The following is a 20,450-nucleotide window of genomic DNA, read 5'->3' on the forward strand; positions in this document are numbered from 1 at the left end:
CAATTACTCTTGAATATGAATATCCTTTCCACAATGGTTAAATTCTGAAACATGATATGTTTGGTTTAATCATATTCTTGATGTATATATAAAATTGGTTAGGATTCCAATCAAGACGAAACTTTATTTGAATATTTCTGATATGTCAATGTCCAAGTCTAGAAGCAACAATCAGCAAATATTCCTGCCATCATGCTATTCATATACTTTCTATCGTTAATTCTTACTGTCCTTGAATCAGCAACTGCCGATTCGATTGCACTTGAAGATGTGTACACAACAATAACCACCAAAAATTGCATTCTTCCGAACGTGTGTGAAAAATCTACAGAGTATGCTAGTGCATACCTAGAAACAGAAACTCTCCGTACAACAGTTACAGATGCCACCTCAACTTACACTACAAAGGCACCAACAGTTGTCACTAAATACTCTGCTGTTCATTACGTTCCAACTCTCATCACAGATGGAGGTGTAACCGAGTGGAAAGAAGTGAGCAATCTGTACACAATTATTGATGGAGTTACAGAATACATTGTGACTTATTGTGATATTGCAACTACCACAGTTTCTACCTTTGAACTCACAAATACGACAACAACTTCCGTTGTTATTCGAACACGTCCCTGCGGTGATGTTTACTCTAAAGCAGTTCAGACAAGCATTCCTGTTACTTTTACAAGTGATGGGGTTCTTAGTACATCTATTTCGACGTTCACCACTTCGGTGTTGACTACCAAGATTTGCACTTCAAGTTCATCATCCACATCTTCTACTACATCTTCTACCACACTACCTTCTACCACATCATCATCCACTATATCTACTTCTTCGACAGTTTCATCCACTTCCTCGAAGCCATCTTCTTCAACTACACAATCAACTTCTACATGCGCCTCATTGGGTGCTACATGTTCGAATGATTCCAACTGTTGTGATTCAAGCAACACCTGCTTGAGTGGAACGGACGGCTACTCTTCGTGTACCCTGGGAAGTACTTCCACTACGTCTACATCTTCCACTACATCTACATCTTCCACTACATCTACATCTTCCACTACGTCTACATCTTCCACTACGTCTACATCTTCCACTACATCTACATCTTCCACTACGTCTACATCTTCCACTACGTCTACATCTTCCACTACATCTACATCTTCCACTACGTCTACATCTTCCACTACATCTACATCTTCCACTACATCTCCTGTTTCCATTTCTTCTGCCTCTTCCGTTTCCACCACATCCATTTCATCTACATCTTCTCCAATATTAGCTTCTACTTGTGCTACTATTGGCGACAAATGTTCAGATTACTCAGATTGTTGTGATTCCAGCAACGACTGCTCAAGTGGGGAAGATGGTCACTCATCATGTGTGATTAAGACTATTTCTAGTTCATTGCTTACGTCATCAAGTATAGTAAGCACATCTACGACATCAACTACATCACTTTCATCTACCACCACTTCTAGTAGAACACCATTATCAGTTTCCTCAACCTCGACTTCCTCGTTGCCATCAACTAAGTCAACTTCAAGTACTTCATCGTCTTCCAGCACTTTAACCACCACTGTTTCCACTTGTGCGATGTCTGGTTCCAAGTGCTCAAACGATTCTGACTGTTGTGATTCTAATAACAGTTGCTTAAGTGGATCTGATGGATTTTCATCGTGTGTCATAAAATCTACTTCGAGTACTTCCTCGTTGCCATCAACTACATCACCTTCTTTATCGTCATCAGTTTCAAGCACTTCAACTACTACTGTTTCTACTTGTGCAATGTCTGGTTCGAAATGCTCAAACGATTCTGACTGTTGCGATTCAGATAATATCTGTTATGGTGAAACTGAGGGTTACTCTTCCTGTGTTACAACATCCAGAGTAACGGTTCAATCCTCTACTTCGACCCCAGACAGAGCATATTCATCTACATTGTCATCGTCTAAGTCTTCTAGTACAACTTCAACTAGTACCTGTGCTGCAGTTGGTGCAGTTTGCACTGCAAATGATAATTGCTGTGACTCAAACAACATTTGTTCAAGTGTAAATGGTTCTAGTAAGGTCTGCATTCCTTCGTCTTCTATTTTGTCTTCGACTGCGTCAACACCTTCTTCTACCTCCTATGACTCAAGCAGTATCAAAAATTTGACAACATCTACGAGCTCAACAGGTTACGATTCTTCTGCTACTACAACTGCTTTGTCGTTAACTTCTGACTCCAGTACATTTGTGAGTTGGACATCGACATATTCATCACTTAGCTCAACTGGTATAATGTCTAGCTCCACACCAGATACAATTGCATCCACTTCATCATCTTGTGTTGAGTTGGGTGTGGCCTGCATTAAGAATGAAGATTGTTGCAATTCAGAAGCATTATGCGGCACCATTGCAAACAGTACAACCTCTGTTTGTATGCTTTCTCAAACAACTGTTAGTACTTTTGCCTCAAATATAATGACTACAGCAACAAATTCAGGATTCACATTTGTTACTCCCGTCACAATTTCTACTACCGCGGAAATAGTTACCCCTTGCATGTCAAACTGTTCTGAAGATAAAGGTAAGCTTCCAACACCATTCACAGAGACATCATGCGCTACTGAAGGTGCTTCATGCACAGCAGAATCGGACTGCTGCAATTCCGCAATGAAATGTGTTTCTGTTGGTGGTAATTACAGTACTTCTCAATCGAAGTGTATGACGGTGTCTTCTCTTAGTACCGAATACGTCACTAGTTCCACAAATTCCGAAATCACCACTCTTTATCCAACATATTCAACGGCCAATGCATCTTCTAGCAACGTCGACACAATTGTAAGTGAAATACAGACGGTTACCCAATCTTCTTCAATTGTTTCTGAGTATGAGGGAGGTGCCCATAGTAATATCAGGGAATTCTCAAATATACTTTGTGGTGTAATGGCCGTTTTCTTAGCTTTGTGAGCAGTCAGAGCAACACTCAAATATATATACATATTTATATATATATATGTTATAGATGGTATACATCTAGTATTCAATATCATTTTACTTTTATACATCGATTTAATTGAAATTTGTTATGTATTACACCTTTCTAAGGTAAACTTAGACTAATCTTTTGTGATTGTGAGTTAAACAACGAGCGCTAATAATAATTACAGAAGAACAATCTGGTGCACATATTTGCATACATCAACTACAGTCGTACTATTCGAAACTTTTGCAATATAATTATGCCAGTGCCTTTACTTTCTTTATGTTCCTTGTACATGTACAACTTTGTCTCTCTTTCTTGTTTTACAAGCAACACAAAAAAAACAATATGCCTGGCAGTTGTATCATTTTATTATATTATATATCAGGACTGTTAAATACCTCACCATTGATATATCTGTGAATATATGTGTTACTCGACACATAAATTTGAATTTGTCATCTTTCTGTTCATATTAAAGGATTTCTGTGAATTTAAGTCTTTACTGATTCAAGAATAGTGGAACATCAAAGACAGAATTCTAACCAAAATTCTTACTTTAAAATTGATCTGGGAGAGTTATTATAACCTAAATTGTCTACACCGTCATAATTAAGTTAGTAAGATCTAAGTTCTTGAAATTGCCTCCGTGAATCACATAACATGCAAGTTGTTTCCAAAAATCAGCTAATTGACTGATATCGCTTTATGACAATTCATAAGATTAAATCCTCACGCAAAGTATATTATTTATTTTTCAGTTTAAAGTGATTTCAGCTGTAATTATCTTTTTTTAATACAGTAAGGCCATTAATTAAAATGCATATCATATATAACACACGAAAAAGAGGATCCAAATACTTTAGTCATTATGTAAGATAACTAGCGTTATCTCTTGTAGTTGTAAAGTAATTAATCGGTATCTAATTCCATCACATCATCCCCGTTATCATTATCATTATCAACTCCAGAAGGATCACTAGCAACAAAGCTTATATTGTCAATGCTCTCTCTAATGAATTGTGAATCATTTTTGCTGTCCTTTGGGGTACTGAAGTTAGAAGGCCGCCTTTTCACGTATTGTTCTTTTGTTTTATTTTCAAGAACGCTACCGGTATTTTCATCTATAAATTTAGAATTTCTCAATTTCAAATTGATTTCCAATGCTTTGTTTAGCAATTCAGTAGCAATTGCATCGGTTGAATTTATGGCTAATGCAGAGTGCAAAAGACCAATTGAGTGTGAGACATGTCCCAGCTTCAAGTATATTAATCCCATTGATGAATAAACGTCAGATTCACCTTTAGACATGTGTAAAACTTCATTGAAATGTGTAATTGCCAAACGATACCTTTTCTCGCGACGGTAAACATGGCCAAGATTGCAATGAATCGAGCACCATGCTTTTGCACCTGAATCGAGGTTTTGAGATGATAAAAGTGCCTTCTGAAGAAAAACCTCAGCTTTGTTAAGATCACCCTCGTTATAGTACAAAACGCCCAGCTCATTGAGAAGGAGGGGATCTAATGAACAAATTCCCAAAGATAAATTAAGATATTCCTGTGCTAACGTAATATTTTTCATTTGTAAGTATTGCATACCCAAGAATAATGTTGGAAGATGACTTCCTGGAAATAATCTGGAAGCAGTGGCATAAGCACTTATTGCCTGTTCATGCTCCCCTTCGACGGCAAATGTATGTGCGAACCCGATCCATGCTGGACCAAAGCTTGGATTTAAAATAGACGCCCTAGAAAAAAATTGTCTGGCTTCATTGACTTTTCCAATGGAAAAATAATATGTACCTATGGCAAGCCATGTGATATAACTGTTAGGATAGTTTTCGGCGAGTTTATGTGCTGCTAAGAAGAGTTCATTCTTTCCACCGGTTTCATATAGGCAACTTAAATAATTTGGAAAAACTTGCAAATTTAGATCCCCTTTAGATAGAATCTTCCGACACAATTCAAGGCAATCCTGAAAACGGCATTGAACATAGAGCAAGTCTGTTCTAGCAAGCATGAGATCAACATTTTCCTCCAAATTGTACTCATCTTTAAGTCTCTGCTCAGCATTTTCAAATTTGTGCACGTTTCCGTATTTGCTCAGCAAGGTTGTATAGAGCAACTTAACCAAGTCGGCATTATTATCGGCATCCTCGAAATCTAGGTGGGATACCAAATTTAATTCTTCATCAGGAGTAAGCATTGAATTACTTATTAATTCATGAAAGGCTTCAAAGCATTTAACATCAACCTCAACAGCTTCTTTATAACTTTCTTTTGCCTTCTCAAAATTATTCTGCCTTGCGTAGATAACACCTCGAAGATAGCACAGCGAGGCTTCCAATTTAATTCCTCCATCTGTATTTTTAACGTGATGATCCTTTTTAAATGGATTGGATTCTCCCACGACATCCAATGCTTCATCATATTTTTCTAGTTTCAAGAGACACAATCCAGAAAGATAGCGACAACTCACTGATTCTTCGAACTGCGAACCAGATAAAAGATTTCTCGCCATTTGATAGTCGCCCTTAGAGTAATAAACCTGAGCTAACCAAAAGGCATCGTTGGGGTCATTTGTCATTGTGAGAACTTTATCACCAATATAGACTGCCGTTGCATAATGATGTTGAAGTAAGGCGTCATGACGCCATAATCTTAATTTATCTGCTTGTGTCAATGGTATATCCTCATGATCAGTATTATCTGTCACCAACCCTGTGCTGTCATGATCCTTCACAAAGGATGAAAGCTCGTCTTGCTTTACCTGATCAGAATCATTTGCTATTGCTGTTGCATGCTTTATAGCACCTTCTACATCTAAGTTATCAGAGGTAGCCGAATAGCTTCCTTTAGCTTTTTGTAAGGAACTGCCATTCACAATATGCTGTGAATTTGGAGATGAGAATATTCTATGTGACCCCGAAAAAATTCGCCGCCTGTTACCCAGTGGAGGAGGGGTCTTGAAATAATCTCGGGATCTCCTTGTTACCAAAGGGGATATAGTCAATGTTGAGTTGTTCGGACTATTTTGGGCCATGACAAAAGTAATGTGCGCTTTATTACACGAAGAAAACGAATTGCCTAATCTAAAATTTCAAATTGTTGAACTTACCACGTTTGAGCGGAGCAAATTCATTGAATTAGGCTGTAACTGATTAAACTGAAGAATTGATGGGCACCATAAAAGCGCAAGTGATTCAGATATGGAGTAAAAAATAAATATATGGAGGTAAATAAAAACAAAAATGTGCATCTATAGACGCGCCGATAGACGCTTTTGTTCGGGTTTCTCGGTTAGTTGTTTTGATACATTCAAGAAGCTGGCAAAGAAATGAAGCTAGCAACACAAAATTTAGTTAAAGTGTTGATAGGATGTGCTTTAAAATTATAGGCATGTACTTATAGATAAATCCTTAAACGATCGCAGTTGCAATGCACATGAATATTACTTTTTGATGGATCGTTAGGTGAAGGAAAACTTTTGTGCGAAAACATGAAGAGACTAATTTCCCACTCGAAAAATCTTTTTTTTTTAATTTTTCACCAGATACATGTTCCCTGCTAGTTCTAAATCAAGTATGCAGTAAATTCAGCCTCATGAAAATGTCAATAATAATTTAGTACAGGGTTCTTACACTTCAGGGCCTCTAGCTTATGTTTTTATCTGAATATCGGAAGGCTTTGAGTAAGCTCTAAAATGTTGGTTGAAACTAGCAGGTAGATTCTAAAGAGCATGTTTTCGTTAAACAATTCGAAGAATGAAATGACTATTCGAAAAGAAATATTTCGGACACCTGTGACTGCAAACATTTTCAAGATAGTAAGTTGTGCCAGGCAATATAGAAATAATGAGTAGTAAATGTAAGAGAAATGTATAAATGAAAACAGGCGGAACATACATAATAGGTAAATGGTATGGGGACTCTCATTCTACAAATAAGTGATGTCCCCTATTTAATTATAGTAACCTTCTCTACAGGATATTATTGGCAAAGGTTAGATTCTAGATGGCCATAAGAAATTTTTTTTTTAAAGATGTTTAACTTCCCTATTAAGAATCCTCAGGATTGAGTCTATGTAAAGCTCGGGAAAAATATGAGTCAACGGCAATAAGAGGCAAGTGGAGACAATGTAATGCCACGGCCCAGATAAGCGTGAATGAGCGAAACAAAGGGAAATTTATTTTGGAGGGGCAACATGTTTTTCAACTTTTTCGGCCTCTTGCCCAATCCACTTTTTTTTTCATCTTACAAATGGATATATAAATAGGGGAAAAAATCTTCGAAGTTAAATTATAAGTCTTAGGCACTTCTACGAATATTTTATTGGCTATACCTGGTGTACTTCTTATTTCCATTTTATAATACATTTAGGAGCTACGGAAAATGACTCAAAAATTGAATCTCCATTTGAGAGCAGAGACCAAGCCACTCGAAGCCAGAGCTGCTTTGACTCCAACCACCGTTAGGAAGTTGCTTGCCACAGGTAAGTTCAACATTTTCGTGGAAAAGAGTAAGCAATCTGCTTTCAGTACCGAAGAATACAAAGAGGCAGGCGCTCAGATTGTTGAGGCTGGTTCTTGGGTGAATGCTCCTAAGGGAACAATTGTTATTGGCTTGAAGGAACTTCCAGCTGAGAGTTTCCCATTGAAGCACGAGCATATTCAATTTGCTCACTGCTACAAGAATCAAGAAGGCTGGCAAAAGATTCTAGAACGTTTCCCACTTGGAGGAGGTATTTTATACGATTTAGAGTTCCTCCAGGATGGACGTGGACGCAGAGTCGCTGCATTTGGTTTCTATGCTGGTTTTGGAGGTGCTGCTGTTGGATTGGAGGATTGGGCCTTCAAGCAATTGTATCCTGAAAGTGCAGATCTTCCAGCTCTTAGCCCATACAAGAATGAGGACATGATGGTGGCTGATGTGGCTGGACTTTTGTCTCAGGCAGTCAAGGCCAAGGGAAGATATCCTAAGGTTCTTATAATTGGAGCTCTGGGACGTTGTGGATCCGGTGCAGTTAAGATGTGCAGAAGAGCTGGTCTTCCGGAGGAGAACATTCTTAAGTGGGATATGGCTGAGACCAAGAAGGGTGGTCCATTCAAAGAGATTGTTGAAGCTGATGTTTTCGTCAACTGTATCTATTTAAACAAGCCAATTGCACCATTTGTTACCTTGGACATGCTCAACGATGAAAACAGAAATCTTAGAACTATCGTTGATGTTTCGGCGGACACTACAAACCCATACAATCCAGTGCCTGTTTACCATACTACTACCGACTTTGATAAACCAACTGTGACGGTGCCAACTAAGAGAGGACCAAAGATTTCTGTTGTTTCGATCGATCACTTGCCTTCTCTTCTTCCAAGAGAAGCTTCTGAGTTCTTCTCACATGACTTGCTTCCTTACTTGAAACAGCTTCCGGAAAGAAGTCATGCTCCTGTCTGGGTTCGTGCTAAGAAGATCTTCCAGCATCATGTGAGCAGACTAAACAAGTCCAAGCTATGATATATATCCTGTTTACTCGGTTGGCCTGCGGGCTATGGCCAAAATCTTAAATCACGTATTGTGCTTTTATTTTGTTTACTTATGTAGATTCTCTCTCTTTCATCATCAGTCTAATATACATATATACTGTTATGTCTAAATATTATTTCTTATTAGTGTGGAAATTTTCTATACTTTGCCCCTGTTGCACACATTTTATTTTTCTATCTGGACTTTCATAAGCCTTCTCTTTTCTCTTTTTCTCTGTTTCCTGGCCTTTCTCTTTCTTTTCTTCACAAGTTCATCAAGTTCCTTCTTCTCTTCTTCAGATTCCTCGTCTGTTTTATCTTTCATGTCATTTGAAACAGCCTCTGCCTTCTCCAAAGTAGATTGCATAGTATCCGCCTTCTCGATATATTCAGGAAGGGTGCAGACAACATTCAGTCGCTCACTTGTTGCATAAACGGCAACTTGATCCCGTTTTTGCATATCCCAAATGACTATCTTTCCATCTGATGAAATTGAAACAAGGTAAGTCAACACCTTACCAGACTCAATGTCCTTCTCCTGGTAGATTGAGAAACCTTTCACTCTTGTTGCATGACCCTGAAGTTTAAACTCAGGCTCCCCAATATTAGAAACCAGCGAATCTTCATCGTCCTCGGATTCGAGTGCCGAAAGGCTTTCTGGATCAAACGGATAGAAACCGATTGAACCGTCACTCATTCCAACAACCAAATATTGATGCTGATCAATAACAAGAAAGTCGATACACATCAATGTTTTCTTAAAAGTAAATATATGGAATACTTTCGCTTCTCTTGTTTTATAAAGTAGTAAACGTGTCGAGAGACCAACCACAAAATAATCACCACCAGTTTTTTTGTCGAATTTGCAGAAGTATGGTAGTTGCCCTAGGGTAATTTTACCACGAAGTTTTAAGGTAGATGCTTTATGTGCCGTCATTAAATTCCAAAGCTTGATCGTCCTATCATTACTAACTGAAATGGCCACTCTACCAGATGGATGAATATTGATGTCATTAATAGCCGCTTTATGCCCTTTAAGGGTTCCAAACTGCTCCCAATCCTTGACTCTCCACAACAAAATTGTTCCATCCTCAGAAGCAGACAAAAGCCACTTTCCCATCTTGTGACTTAAATACTCGGTGTTATCATCCTTCAAACGATTGGACTCATCTGAGAAAACCAACTTTGTGATTGACCCCTGCTGCTTCAACAAAGTACCTAGCTCTTTCCTTTTCTGCATATCATATAAACAGATGTGTTCATCATTTGCACCTGACACGAGATATCTCCGACAAACATCCAAAGCCCTGATCGACATGTTATGTGCCTGGAAGTGAAATATTGGTTGAAAGTGTGCTTCTCTGACGTCTTTCTCATCCTTTTTAACTGGAATACTTACCGAGAGACAAAGAAGGGTATGTTCATATGAACCCACAACGATTCTAAATTGAACTTGACTCATCTTCAAAGTTCTTTGTTTGCTGATACTTTAACAACAGAAGAACGTTCGACTTTGGAATTGACGGTTTGATAACACCAAGAGAATTTTAATCAGTGAAAAATTGCAGAATTTAGCGAACAATCGAAAAGTAGGTGAGTAGATTGGGTATTCCCTCCGCGCAGCTAAGAAAAAAAAATTATATTAATGCCTCATAAATTTTTCCGCCCACTCTTCCCCATTCTATCTGCACTTTCCTTCATTTCTATTGTGCATTAATTATCTTACTAGTGGAAACATATTCGTTCACAAACAATCACAATTTTGACAGCTTAATTCTGATCACAATTGGAAGCTAGCATAGTTTAGGGGTTAAATGTGTGGCAGATATCTATGTTATAAATAATTGCATTAGTATAAAATCTTGCACAAGCACTTTTTTTTACATTGCATTGTTAGGGTTATTTTAGGATTCAGACAGCAAACGATGGATTACAAAGATAATTACAGGCCGGAACCACGAGCTACATTATATGTGACAGGATTCGAGCGGGGAACCTCAGCAAGAACTGTTGCATCTGCTTTTGAAGGGTATGTTATTTGAATTTTTTGTAATGTAAGCTTTTCTCCTTCTTTGTACTAACAGAACATATTGATTTTCAACCATCTTTCTTTTAGTTACGGACCTTTGGCACAAGTAAGCGTTCTTCCTCCGAGAAGATACGATAACGAACCTTATGGATTTGTTGCATTCGAGAATAGCTCAGATATGGAGAAAGTCTTGGATGATATCAAAGATGGAAGGCCAATAGTTGCGGATTTTGCACTGGATAAGGACAAGGGGCTAATCTGTGAGAGAGCTAGAAGTACACCAGCCCCAAGAAGAAGAAAAAGATGGGCTCCTCCACCAGATCGGGAATTACCTAGGTGGTATGATGATAGGCGTGAATATGATGATAGAAACCTCGAAAGAAGAGACTACCGGAATGGTGGATATGGTCGAGAGAGATATGATGATCGTAAAAATTGGGGAGGTAGGGAACGTGAATATGGTGAGGAGAGTCAATATGAAGAAGATCGTGGCTTCAGAAGAAATGAGAGAGATGAGAGAGTTGTTGGAGATGTTGGAGATGGCCGTAATGAAAGAAGTAGTAGAGACTATCCATTCGATGACGGTCATTCCGATCGGGATTACAATGATAGAAGAGGTTCTCAGCCGTATGGGAAATCAAAAGAAAATGGGGAGGATGGTCATGATACAGAAATAAATGATGGAGAAGTTCATGATAACAAAACGGATGATAGGAAAGAACCCCAAAGTACTTCGGTAGGGGATAGTGACACAAATGAGGAGAAATCACTTCAGAGCGATGACAAAGAAGCAACGGGGGAAAAGGTTCAGCAAAAAATTAGAGAAAGTTCGGATTGATATGGCCTCTGCGACAGAATTGTAAGGAAAATAAAACTATAAATTACATCCGTACATTAGTTAACTTTTTTTTTACGTTGTTTATTGTAATAAAAATCTTGTTGATCGCACGGCTGAATATCCCCAACAAAAATATAAGAAGTACCGCGAGAATAAGGCTGAAGATGAGCAGAGGATAGACGTAAAGTATCTTATGCAAATGTGGAATATACTAGAATCTGCATGTACAATCTGATAGTACTTAAGTGGATAGCGGTCGTGACAAATTTGATACGTAAATGAGTATTTTAACACATGAGTTAAAGCACTCTCTCTAGCCGGAAAACTCGCCTTCTAACAATCAACCGGAAGAATTTTTTTTTCATATTGTTATTAAGCGTGGAATGAAATCCTCCTAAAGAGTGTGACGAGGAAGGGGGGGAAAAAAAAGGTGAAAATTGTAGCTGATTTTCTTTGACCACCTGTATCACTTTTCGTTCTTTAGCCATTGCTTTCAGGTTCTTCCATATAATCTTTAAGTTAGTAATCTGGTTGAACTGTCATATATTTGATTTTATCATTTAATTGAAATATACAAACATTCTCACTTCTTTTGACAGAAACAGTGGAGTTTTAACATCAATCAGTCCATACTTTCAGTCAAGGGAAATAAAGTGATAAAATTTGACACCAATACATTACTGATAGCAGCTGAAAGTCGATTATCATATTAAGTCACTGATTCAGAAGATTGCTTTGGCGAGTTTATATACAGTGTTACGCACTTGGCATATTTATCCAGTCATCACACCACAATTAAAGGCAAATTTCGTTATACTCATCGCGTATTTTTTCCCCCTTTTCTGATCACATCGACTACTTATTAATATAAATGATTTCAATATCTACATCTACAAGCCTGTCCCCGCAGGCAAATAAAAAGAAAGAGACCGATAACGAGGATAAGGAGAATGAAATTAGCAGTATGAAGAATCAGAATGTGTACCATGACGAGCTTTTGGATGAATTTTTGGATACGCAGATGTATGACGATCCTGCTCAGCTAACAAATGAGATTCTACGGGTTGACATGCCAAAATTGGGAGTAAATTTTGGATTAAATTCACAGAGCCCTCAGGGTAAAGCTTTATTTACTCCAAAACAACAAGTAGATCAACAACAGGGGTTTTTCTCAGTCGATCCTTTCAAACAACATTCACAAATAAGTACCCCATCAAGTTTTAATCCTATGCATGCAATCATAACAGCAACAGAGCAAAACGGAGAATTGCAGCGATACCAGGAAGCCAAAAATGAGCTCATGAAGCTTAAATTTGGTGAACAAACAGATGATGATGACGACAGTATGGAATGTGGAGAAAGCGTCGTGAGTGATTCCTCGTTTAAAGGTATTCCTGAATCATCTGAAATGTGCCGAAGTCCTGTTCCTGCCGAATACTTAACTGTGCAAGGTTCGGAACTTCCTTACCAGCTGCAAGTTGTTGATTTACCATCCTATTCACGTGTGGAGACACAAATCAAATTAAAGCTTTCTATTTCTCCTGCTCCATCCCAGTATCTACTGCATTTTCCTCGTGATACAATTGCGAAACCGAAATTGACCTTGAAGGATTCGGAAATCCCTGAATCCATTCGCCCCCACATGCTTTTTTTGGATTCGTTTGTGGTTGGTTCAGAGGCCACGGAGAATATGACAAACATGCAGAGTTTCAATGTTTGTAGGAAGTGTATGAGGCGTGAACTGAAGCGGGCATCTCGTCGTAAGTCCAACTCTGATAAGTCATGTGGATGGTCTCTAGATACTATGAAGCGTGCAATTATCTTTAATTGCAAGGAAGTTGTATCATTTCCGCAACCGTCTGCTGATCCAGAAGGAATGGCGCAGAGAAACATGGAGGTGTTTTCTCGAGTTGTTTGCTACTGCAGGCATCATCAGGAACCAAAAGGTTTCAGGCTATTCTTTGTGCTCAAGGATCACACTGGTAAAGTTCTTGGAAAGACTCTGTCGAGTATGATCATGATTATGGATCGCAAGAAGTCGGTGAAGGCGGGAAGTCGTGGTGCTCTTTCATCTAAGGCCTCTCCAGGAATTGGAACAAGTGCAGATGATTCCAAAACCTCTGTGTCTGCTTTATCCGAGAACTCGAGCGATTATTTAAGTACAGGAGCTGCTGTTTCTGCCCGAAGTCTGGACCCATCTTTTTCATTCAGATCCGGAACCGCTGCACCACCGTCCTTTGCTGGTGTTGGTAGTAAGGCCAGATCTGCGAAAAGACAAAAAAGATCATGGTCGTCAAATGACCATTCTTCACTTACATACTTCGATGGTGTTTCGCAGCCTCAAAGATCGGCAAATGGTGGATCTGTGTCATCGACAGCCAGCGTTAAGAAGGAGGCTATATCGCCCTTGAGTTCAGACACTCTATCACCTCAGAACAATATGTATATGTCGTCTGCAACTAGTGTGTTTTCGACCACTCCAGAAAAAAAGAGTTTTTCCGGTGCGTCGTCCACATCTCATGGATTGACAACGCAACAGGCTGCAAGAACTCAACAGATAGGTTCTCAGCAAGCGGCAGCTATGCGAACATCATTGTCGAATACCTCGTCATCTTTATCGGCATTACTACCTTCTATTCAGAGGATAATCCCGGCTCAGGGTCCAATCCGAGGAGGTGTTGAAGTTACCCTTCTAGGAACTAATTTCAGGCCTGGGATGGGTGTAAAGTTTGGTGCAAATCTATCTCTTGCAACTCACTGCTGGTCTGACTCCACTCTCGTGACGTACTTGCCACCGGCTGCACAAGCTGGTCCTGTTCTAGTTACAATTCAAGATCCTGCAACTGGTGAAATGGTTGTCTCAAATCCAACCTCACATCAGATCTTTACATACACAGATGATTCGGACAGGCAGCTGATTGAGCTGGCTTTGCAAATTGTTGGATTGAAGATGAATGGTCGCCTTGAAGATGCTGAAAATATTGCAAAGAGAATTATCGGAAGCAGCCACGATGGAGGATTGGGAGGTAGTGTTTCTGGAAGTATGAGCGGTATCAATGATTCTGATATGGATCAGACCCCTATTGGAAACTCTGCCAGGTCATCTTGGCTGACTGAGGCTTCAAATAGGATTAAGCAGTTCTCCAAGGGCTCTAGTTTGGACCAACAGGACATCATAGTTAGGTTTTTATCCCTACTCGACTTACCAAATTCCCCTGTTGTGTCTCCAAACTGGGCTATTTGTACCTTAGAGGGACAAACCATCCTCCACCTGGCTTGCCTTAAAGGCTACTTCAAGCTTGGACGCTATCTTATTGAGCACGGTGCAAAGATTGATCCTCGTGATGCAAACAACCTCACACCGCTTCATTATGCATTTATATATGGAAACAGGGATCTTATTGCTCTTTTAACGAGGTGTAAGGCCTCTACGTCTCAATTCATTGCGGAAGGTGTGGCTCTTAAGGATATTTCCGATCCGAATGTTTTAGATCTATTAGATTCTGCTACCAGTGGCACACTTGCGAGGGAAGAGTCTATCGACTCGCTATACTCCTTAGCTAATGAATCGAATTCACGTCTATTTCGGGAATCTGGTTCTGTCCGTGCAGTGGCATCTGGTACAAGAACACGTCGGGATGTCAAATTCTTTGCATCTGATTCTGAAATAGAGGCTGATTCTGAGGATAATACTGATTACAGCATATCTGAAATGAGTACGGAGGCTAACAACGTTTCAGATAATGGAGCCAACACGAATGAATCGGTTGCGGGTGTATTATCGTCATCTTCATCTTCTGAAAAACCTATAAATGTGTCTTCTGAACCTTCCAAGAAGCATGGAAAGAATATTGGATTGCAATTCTGGATGGCAATGAGAGGTGCACTTAATTTGGGTGTTGAAGACGCTCAACATCAGGATGATCAACAGCCTCATGTTCAAAGCGTCAGTGATGATACAGCAACCATGACTGTGGTGGATGAAACCCTTACCCTCGTGGACGAAAGGAAGACTGACAACACAACAATTGTTGAGGACGCACCAGATGATGAAATTCTTCCATCATATGACGATTTGTTCCCTAACGGTGGAAACTGGAGGTCCTTCATCAACTTTGGAGGAAAAGAACGCAAGGGATTAGTTACAACATCAACTTCAGAGAATGAGAGCGATCCTCAAAGTCGTGAGGAAGAGGTTGAGGAGGCCATCATATCTCTTAAGTCAAAGCAGAGATTGAACTCAGACAAGAGATTGATGTTTTTCTGGCTCCCATTTATGCTTGTTCTTCTGTGTATCGTCGTGGGCAGCCGCTTGAATATTGTCTCTCTTAACAGGTTTCCGGCCGCTTCCAAGGTTGTTGAGGGTGCTCGAGACTTTATTGGATCTATTATGCTTGGAAAAGATCGCTTTACCGATCTATTAAATGAAAATTGGAGTTTTGGGCGTGAAAGAGTAAACAAAGTTTTTAATGATATGAATGACGCTATGATGACCGCTGTTGGTGGTGCAAGGTGATTCCTTTTTTTTGTGTTTGCTTTTCTATCTTCTTATTGCTATAAGTTTTGCTATTGGATATGCATATATCGTTTCTTGTGGTTTTACTATTTTAATTTAAGTTATATTTTAATTTAAAGTATATTTTAACTGCTATGAAGAGTCTTGCACCTCCGTTTGCCCGGAGTGGTGCGTTGAAAACTTGGTTTGGGGAGTTGCAATACTCAAAATGGGAGCGCTGTATTCAAATTATTTTTGCTTGATATGAATGTGTTGGGGATACGAAAAAAGTTGTACATAACCTTACTTTGTTTGTCTATTTCTATTTGATTTTTTTTTTAATTTTAAATTTGATAGTCCCTTCTCTCCGGGATGAAATTTCCAAAATGAGATGGTCACCTTTTTATTTCTATTTTTATTTTTATTTTTATTTTTTTCACAGCCGCATATAAATGAAGTATATGCTTTCCCCGCATCATGACAATTATTTCTCCTCGAGTTTGCGTATCATTAGTACGGAAATTCCCCTAGCAATTAAAGCAGAAGTAGTAACACAAGAAACGAAATATGCCGGAATCATGGAAATTAACCAAGGCACTAAGAGACAGAATATATCGTTATGCGACTGTTAAGCAAACTGGTGTTTCCTTACGACAAATGGTTCAATTTGGATCCAGGCCATCACAAGGATCACTTTTTCATGCCTCCCATTTTGCAGTTCATGAACTACCTATAAGACTTAGTCATAGAGTGAAAGATCTAGAAACACTCCCAAATGGTTTGGCAAGAGAACCATCAATTCAACTAGTTAGGGACTGGTATGCTCAATCTTTTGAAGAATTGACTGCATTGCCTGAACCTCGAATTAAAGATCCGGAAATGGCAAGGCTTCTTTCTGGAGAAAAGCAGCAAGAAGAGCAAATAAGCGGGCATAAGAAATCACTTGAAGAACCTGTAAACAGGCCATATATCTTTTCTGATGATGGTGTTGTCATCAACAGGAGATCGCATAGTTCATCTAAAGATAATGGAAATGGTGAAGTTCTGATTGAAAATTTGAATTCCACACATATGCATGTCGGATTACTGAGGCCACGTCGTTCGTACTATATATCGACGCCCAAGGATATAGTATATCCTCCCGAGGTGCAAAATTACAATAAAGATGTGACTAAGACGCTTACAAAGATTAAGAGAAGACACGATGCAACTGTGACAACAATCGCACGTGGGGTTCAGTCCTGGAAAAGAAAGAAGAATTTCACATATGTGGATAATTCCGTGAATCAGTTCCTTGATCGTTTCTATCTCAGTAGAATAGGTATTCGGATGCTTATTGGTCAGACAATTGCTCTTAATCAACAGGCAATGGGCAACATGTACAGTGATGATTATGTTGGAATCATATGTCTACGAACAAACGTAATGGAAGTTGCCCAGGATGCGATCGATGCGGCCCGATTTGCCTGTGAAGAACATTATGATATGATAGAGGCTCCACCCGTTCAATTATATTGCCCTGAAGATCTAGAATTTATGTATGTTCCAGGTCATTTGGTGCACATGTTGTTCGAAACGTTAAAGAACTCGCTGAGAGCCACAATCGAGCTTCAACAGAGATTACACCCTGGTAAAGCGATCGAGGACTTAGAGTTTCCACCTGTTAAGATTATCGTTGCTGAAGGACTCGAGGATATCACAATAAAAGTGTCTGATGAAGGAGGTGGAATTCCAAGATCTGCCATTCCATTGGTTTGGACATATTTCTATACATCTGCTAACCAGAAAATTGAGGAGTATGATCCATCATTTACGAGCGGATCATTTAAGCCACCATTCATGGGTCTTGGTGTTGGTTTACCTCACTCTAGATTATATGCAAGATATTTTTCGGGTGACTTGAAGTTGATCAGTATGGAAGGTTATGGAACCGATGTGTACTTGCATTTGAATAGGTTAAGTAGCTCCTCTGAGCCGTTGCAGTAACTATGACCGTTATTCTTGTTTTATACTTTTTTTGAAAACATATTTGATTTATAAAAAATCATATTATTTATATTCGAAGAGGAAGGTACTAAAAAAAATTAAAAAATTGGAAATTAAGTACGGAAATATGTTTAAAATATATTGAGGGGAAGAGGGGAAATTTTCCATCCTTATTGTTTGGTGGATTGAACATTCATCAAAGTTGTGAATTTGAACTTCTTTCTAACCAAATTGGTTTCATATTAAGTAAATACATACACATCTGTGTTTATTCCTTTTGTATCTTCACATAGATGCATAATTCAATTTGCCAATTATCCTGATATTGATTGGGTGTCTTTTGCGCATGCAAAAACCATGCCTAACTGCAGATCAGTTATCACAGAAAATATTGGACTGGTAATAAACTACAACTATAAAATATATCCAAACACAAAGCCAAGAGCTTTAGGTCAATTTTTACGATGCTCCAAGGTTGAAAGGTATTCGAATTATCTTTCTAGTAACTTACATAAAATGAATTATTGGAGACCAGTAAATCGGATGCGGAATGGATGCGGTGGTTTAGTTCTGCTGGAATTGGGTAGGAGATACAGCCATGAAATCAGTTATAGACAAAAAAGTTTGAATCAGCAAGAAAAACGCAAACGCCAATTGCCGCAGCATAGTTCTTCCCAACTACCATCGTTGGACAGATTGGAAAATCATCATTATCGCAATATCTCTTCATCAGAGAAATCCACCATTGCCACTAAAGAATCCAAGTTGGAGAATTTTAATGACATGATCAATGGTGATCTTATCGACAATTTATATGGTGTGCCAGCTGAATCGTCGTTTCATAATCATAGATACATGGAAGTCTGGAATGATGAGGCCCATCCCCAGGTATACAATGAAGATGAAGACTTCGAGGAGGATATGCTTCTGAACGACGATTTAGACACAAATTTGGAGAAGGAACTTGAAGATCAGGATAGGAATCTTGAGGTAGATATTGAGCGAATTGCTACAGAGCAAAGTAGCGATTACCATATTTTAAAAGAGATACAAAAGCCCGTTGTTATGAAGTTACGACCGAACTACATGACAACATTTGTTTCCATCGAAACGACATTTGATTTCCCAGAAAAGATATGCAGTGCAATGCCAAAATTGACTCTAAATACCAAACAAATAAGTACTGATGGTATTAATGAATACTTGAACACATTAGTACTGAAGAATTATGGGTGGGCTTCGACTCATCAGGGATCAATAATAGACAAAACGCTAAAAAACCTTGTGTTGAACAGGCTACTACTTCTGGATATCTTCTTAAATGTCAAAAGTTTAAATCTTTTGGTATCCTTTTTTTCTAGAACAAAGGATTTGGAAATGATCAAAGTGACGATTAATAAGTTTTCAGCCATGGAAATATTTCCAACCACGGACACCTATAATATAATACTCGATTGCATAAGAAGACTTTTGGAGGATGGTGAAATCAAGAAAATGAACTTGTATCAATCTGTGGTTCCCATCATACATAGAATGAAGCGCGCTGTTTATATGACGCCGTTCAATATAACGACATACCGAGAACTATTAAATTTACTGACTGACCCAGATATGAAGCTTGGGTTGTTGAGATTGATGGCAAGTAGAAATGTCCCAATGGAGTACTATCAGAAGGAAACTTTTGAAGCGTTATATTCGGCATATGGGAAGCCCGAGGATTTTCAGAAGATGGCTGATTTGACCGTTATGCTCACATGTGTAGATGTGAAGTCACCTGTCCCCGACTACCCCGGGATTTTCACATACTTGATTGATAAACTCCTTCGGCAAAGTTTTAATGATCGAACTAGGTTCCAAGATGTCATAAAGTTGGTGCCCAAGAATTTGAACTATGCAACTCCTAAATTAATCATTAATCTCTGCTATTATTTTGCTTGCCACGGTCAGTTCTGGAATACTATTTGCTGTGCAAACTGGTATGCGAAAGAAATTATAGGGATTAATCAAGATAGCAAGAAAAATGAGAAACAACAACAACATCTCTTAGCGGATACGCTATGGCCTACGCTAATCCATTTCGATGACATGGTCATCACTTTACAATCCAAAAATATAAATGTGCCTGCATCAAGTTTACGGATGTTTGCCAAGTGCCTCTACCAAACGTGTGTTACCGAAAATGGCTACTATTTAGACACTGGGAGAATTGAGAGCATCGAGAAAGTGGTGACCGAAAAAAATACAGAGGAAGTAGGCGCAAAAGATGTGACGGTATCCGACTTTCTTCTTACGGATAAATTGACGATTCAGGAAGGTTCCAGATGTAGTCGTATAATGACCGAATTAGTATGGGAGGGTTTTTCACAAATATTTGTAACGGAGACGGATAGGAGCCCCGTTTGGAAAAAAGTTGCGGCTTTGCTTGGGTATATAGCACATGACAATAGGAATTTGGAAATGGAGAACTCTTAGCGATAAGAGTGAGGCGACATTTTTCTTTAGATGTTAGCGGCTAACTTTAACTAACGGACTTTTGATTTAGGCAGAAACGGAAAACCGTAACGCTAATTCCGTTTATGAGAAATGTGAGTGAAAGAAAAATTTTTCCGACTAA

At 38.9% G+C, this 20,450-nt stretch overlaps 8 protein-coding genes across 8 annotated transcripts; 6 read left to right on the plus strand and 2 right to left on the minus strand.

Annotated features, from left to right (window-relative positions):
- Window positions 1-192: 192 nt before the first annotated feature.
- On the plus strand, window positions 193-2,952 carry BRETT_000250 (uncharacterized protein; the record flags this gene model as incomplete). The annotated part of the gene is made up of 1 exon (XM_041278820.1): window positions 193-2,952. One exon carries the CDS (start codon window positions 193-195, stop codon window positions 2,950-2,952), a length of 2,760 nt encoding a protein of 919 aa, XP_041137034.1.
- A 925-nt stretch (window positions 2,953-3,877) lies between these two features.
- Window positions 3,878-6,010, minus strand: BRETT_000251 (uncharacterized protein; the record flags this gene model as incomplete). The annotated part of the gene is made up of 1 exon (XM_041278821.1): window positions 3,878-6,010. One exon carries the CDS (start codon window positions 6,008-6,010, stop codon window positions 3,878-3,880), a length of 2,133 nt encoding a protein of 710 aa, XP_041137035.1.
- A 1,348-nt stretch (window positions 6,011-7,358) lies between these two features.
- Window positions 7,359-8,480, plus strand: LYS1 (Saccharopine dehydrogenase; the record flags this gene model as incomplete). Its single annotated transcript, XM_041278822.1, has 1 exon — window positions 7,359-8,480. One exon carries the CDS (start codon window positions 7,359-7,361, stop codon window positions 8,478-8,480), a length of 1,122 nt encoding a protein of 373 aa, XP_041137036.1.
- Window positions 8,481-8,675: 195 nt separating this feature from the next.
- BRETT_000253 (uncharacterized protein) lies at window positions 8,676-9,950 on the minus strand (the record flags this gene model as incomplete). The annotated part of the gene is made up of 1 exon (XM_041278823.1): window positions 8,676-9,950. The coding sequence occupies one exon, from the start codon at window positions 9,948-9,950 to the stop codon at window positions 8,676-8,678; it is 1,275 nt and encodes a 424-aa protein (XP_041137037.1).
- Window positions 9,951-10,413: 463 nt separating this feature from the next.
- BRETT_000254 (uncharacterized protein) lies at window positions 10,414-11,355 on the plus strand (the record flags this gene model as incomplete). The annotated part of the gene is made up of 2 exons (XM_041278824.1): window positions 10,414-10,517; window positions 10,605-11,355. 2 exons carry the CDS (start codon window positions 10,414-10,416, stop codon window positions 11,353-11,355), a joined length of 855 nt encoding a protein of 284 aa, XP_041137038.1.
- An 871-nt stretch (window positions 11,356-12,226) lies between these two features.
- On the plus strand, window positions 12,227-15,871 carry BRETT_000255 (uncharacterized protein; the record flags this gene model as incomplete). The annotated part of the gene is made up of 1 exon (XM_041278825.1): window positions 12,227-15,871. One exon carries the CDS (start codon window positions 12,227-12,229, stop codon window positions 15,869-15,871), a length of 3,645 nt encoding a protein of 1,214 aa, XP_041137039.1.
- A 546-nt stretch (window positions 15,872-16,417) lies between these two features.
- Window positions 16,418-17,836, plus strand: BRETT_000256 (uncharacterized protein; the record flags this gene model as incomplete). The annotated part of the gene is made up of 1 exon (XM_041278826.1): window positions 16,418-17,836. One exon carries the CDS (start codon window positions 16,418-16,420, stop codon window positions 17,834-17,836), a length of 1,419 nt encoding a protein of 472 aa, XP_041137040.1.
- Window positions 17,837-18,193: 357 nt separating this feature from the next.
- On the plus strand, window positions 18,194-20,308 carry BRETT_000257 (uncharacterized protein; the record flags this gene model as incomplete). Its single annotated transcript, XM_041278827.1, has 1 exon — window positions 18,194-20,308. The coding sequence occupies one exon, from the start codon at window positions 18,194-18,196 to the stop codon at window positions 20,306-20,308; it is 2,115 nt and encodes a 704-aa protein (XP_041137041.1).
- Window positions 20,309-20,450: the final 142 nt, after the last annotated feature.

The sequence above is a fragment of the Brettanomyces bruxellensis genome, chromosome 8, assembly GCF_011074885.1.
Source record: "Brettanomyces bruxellensis chromosome 8, complete sequence".
NCBI lineage: Eukaryota > Fungi > Ascomycota > Pichiomycetes > Pichiales > Pichiaceae > Brettanomyces > Brettanomyces bruxellensis.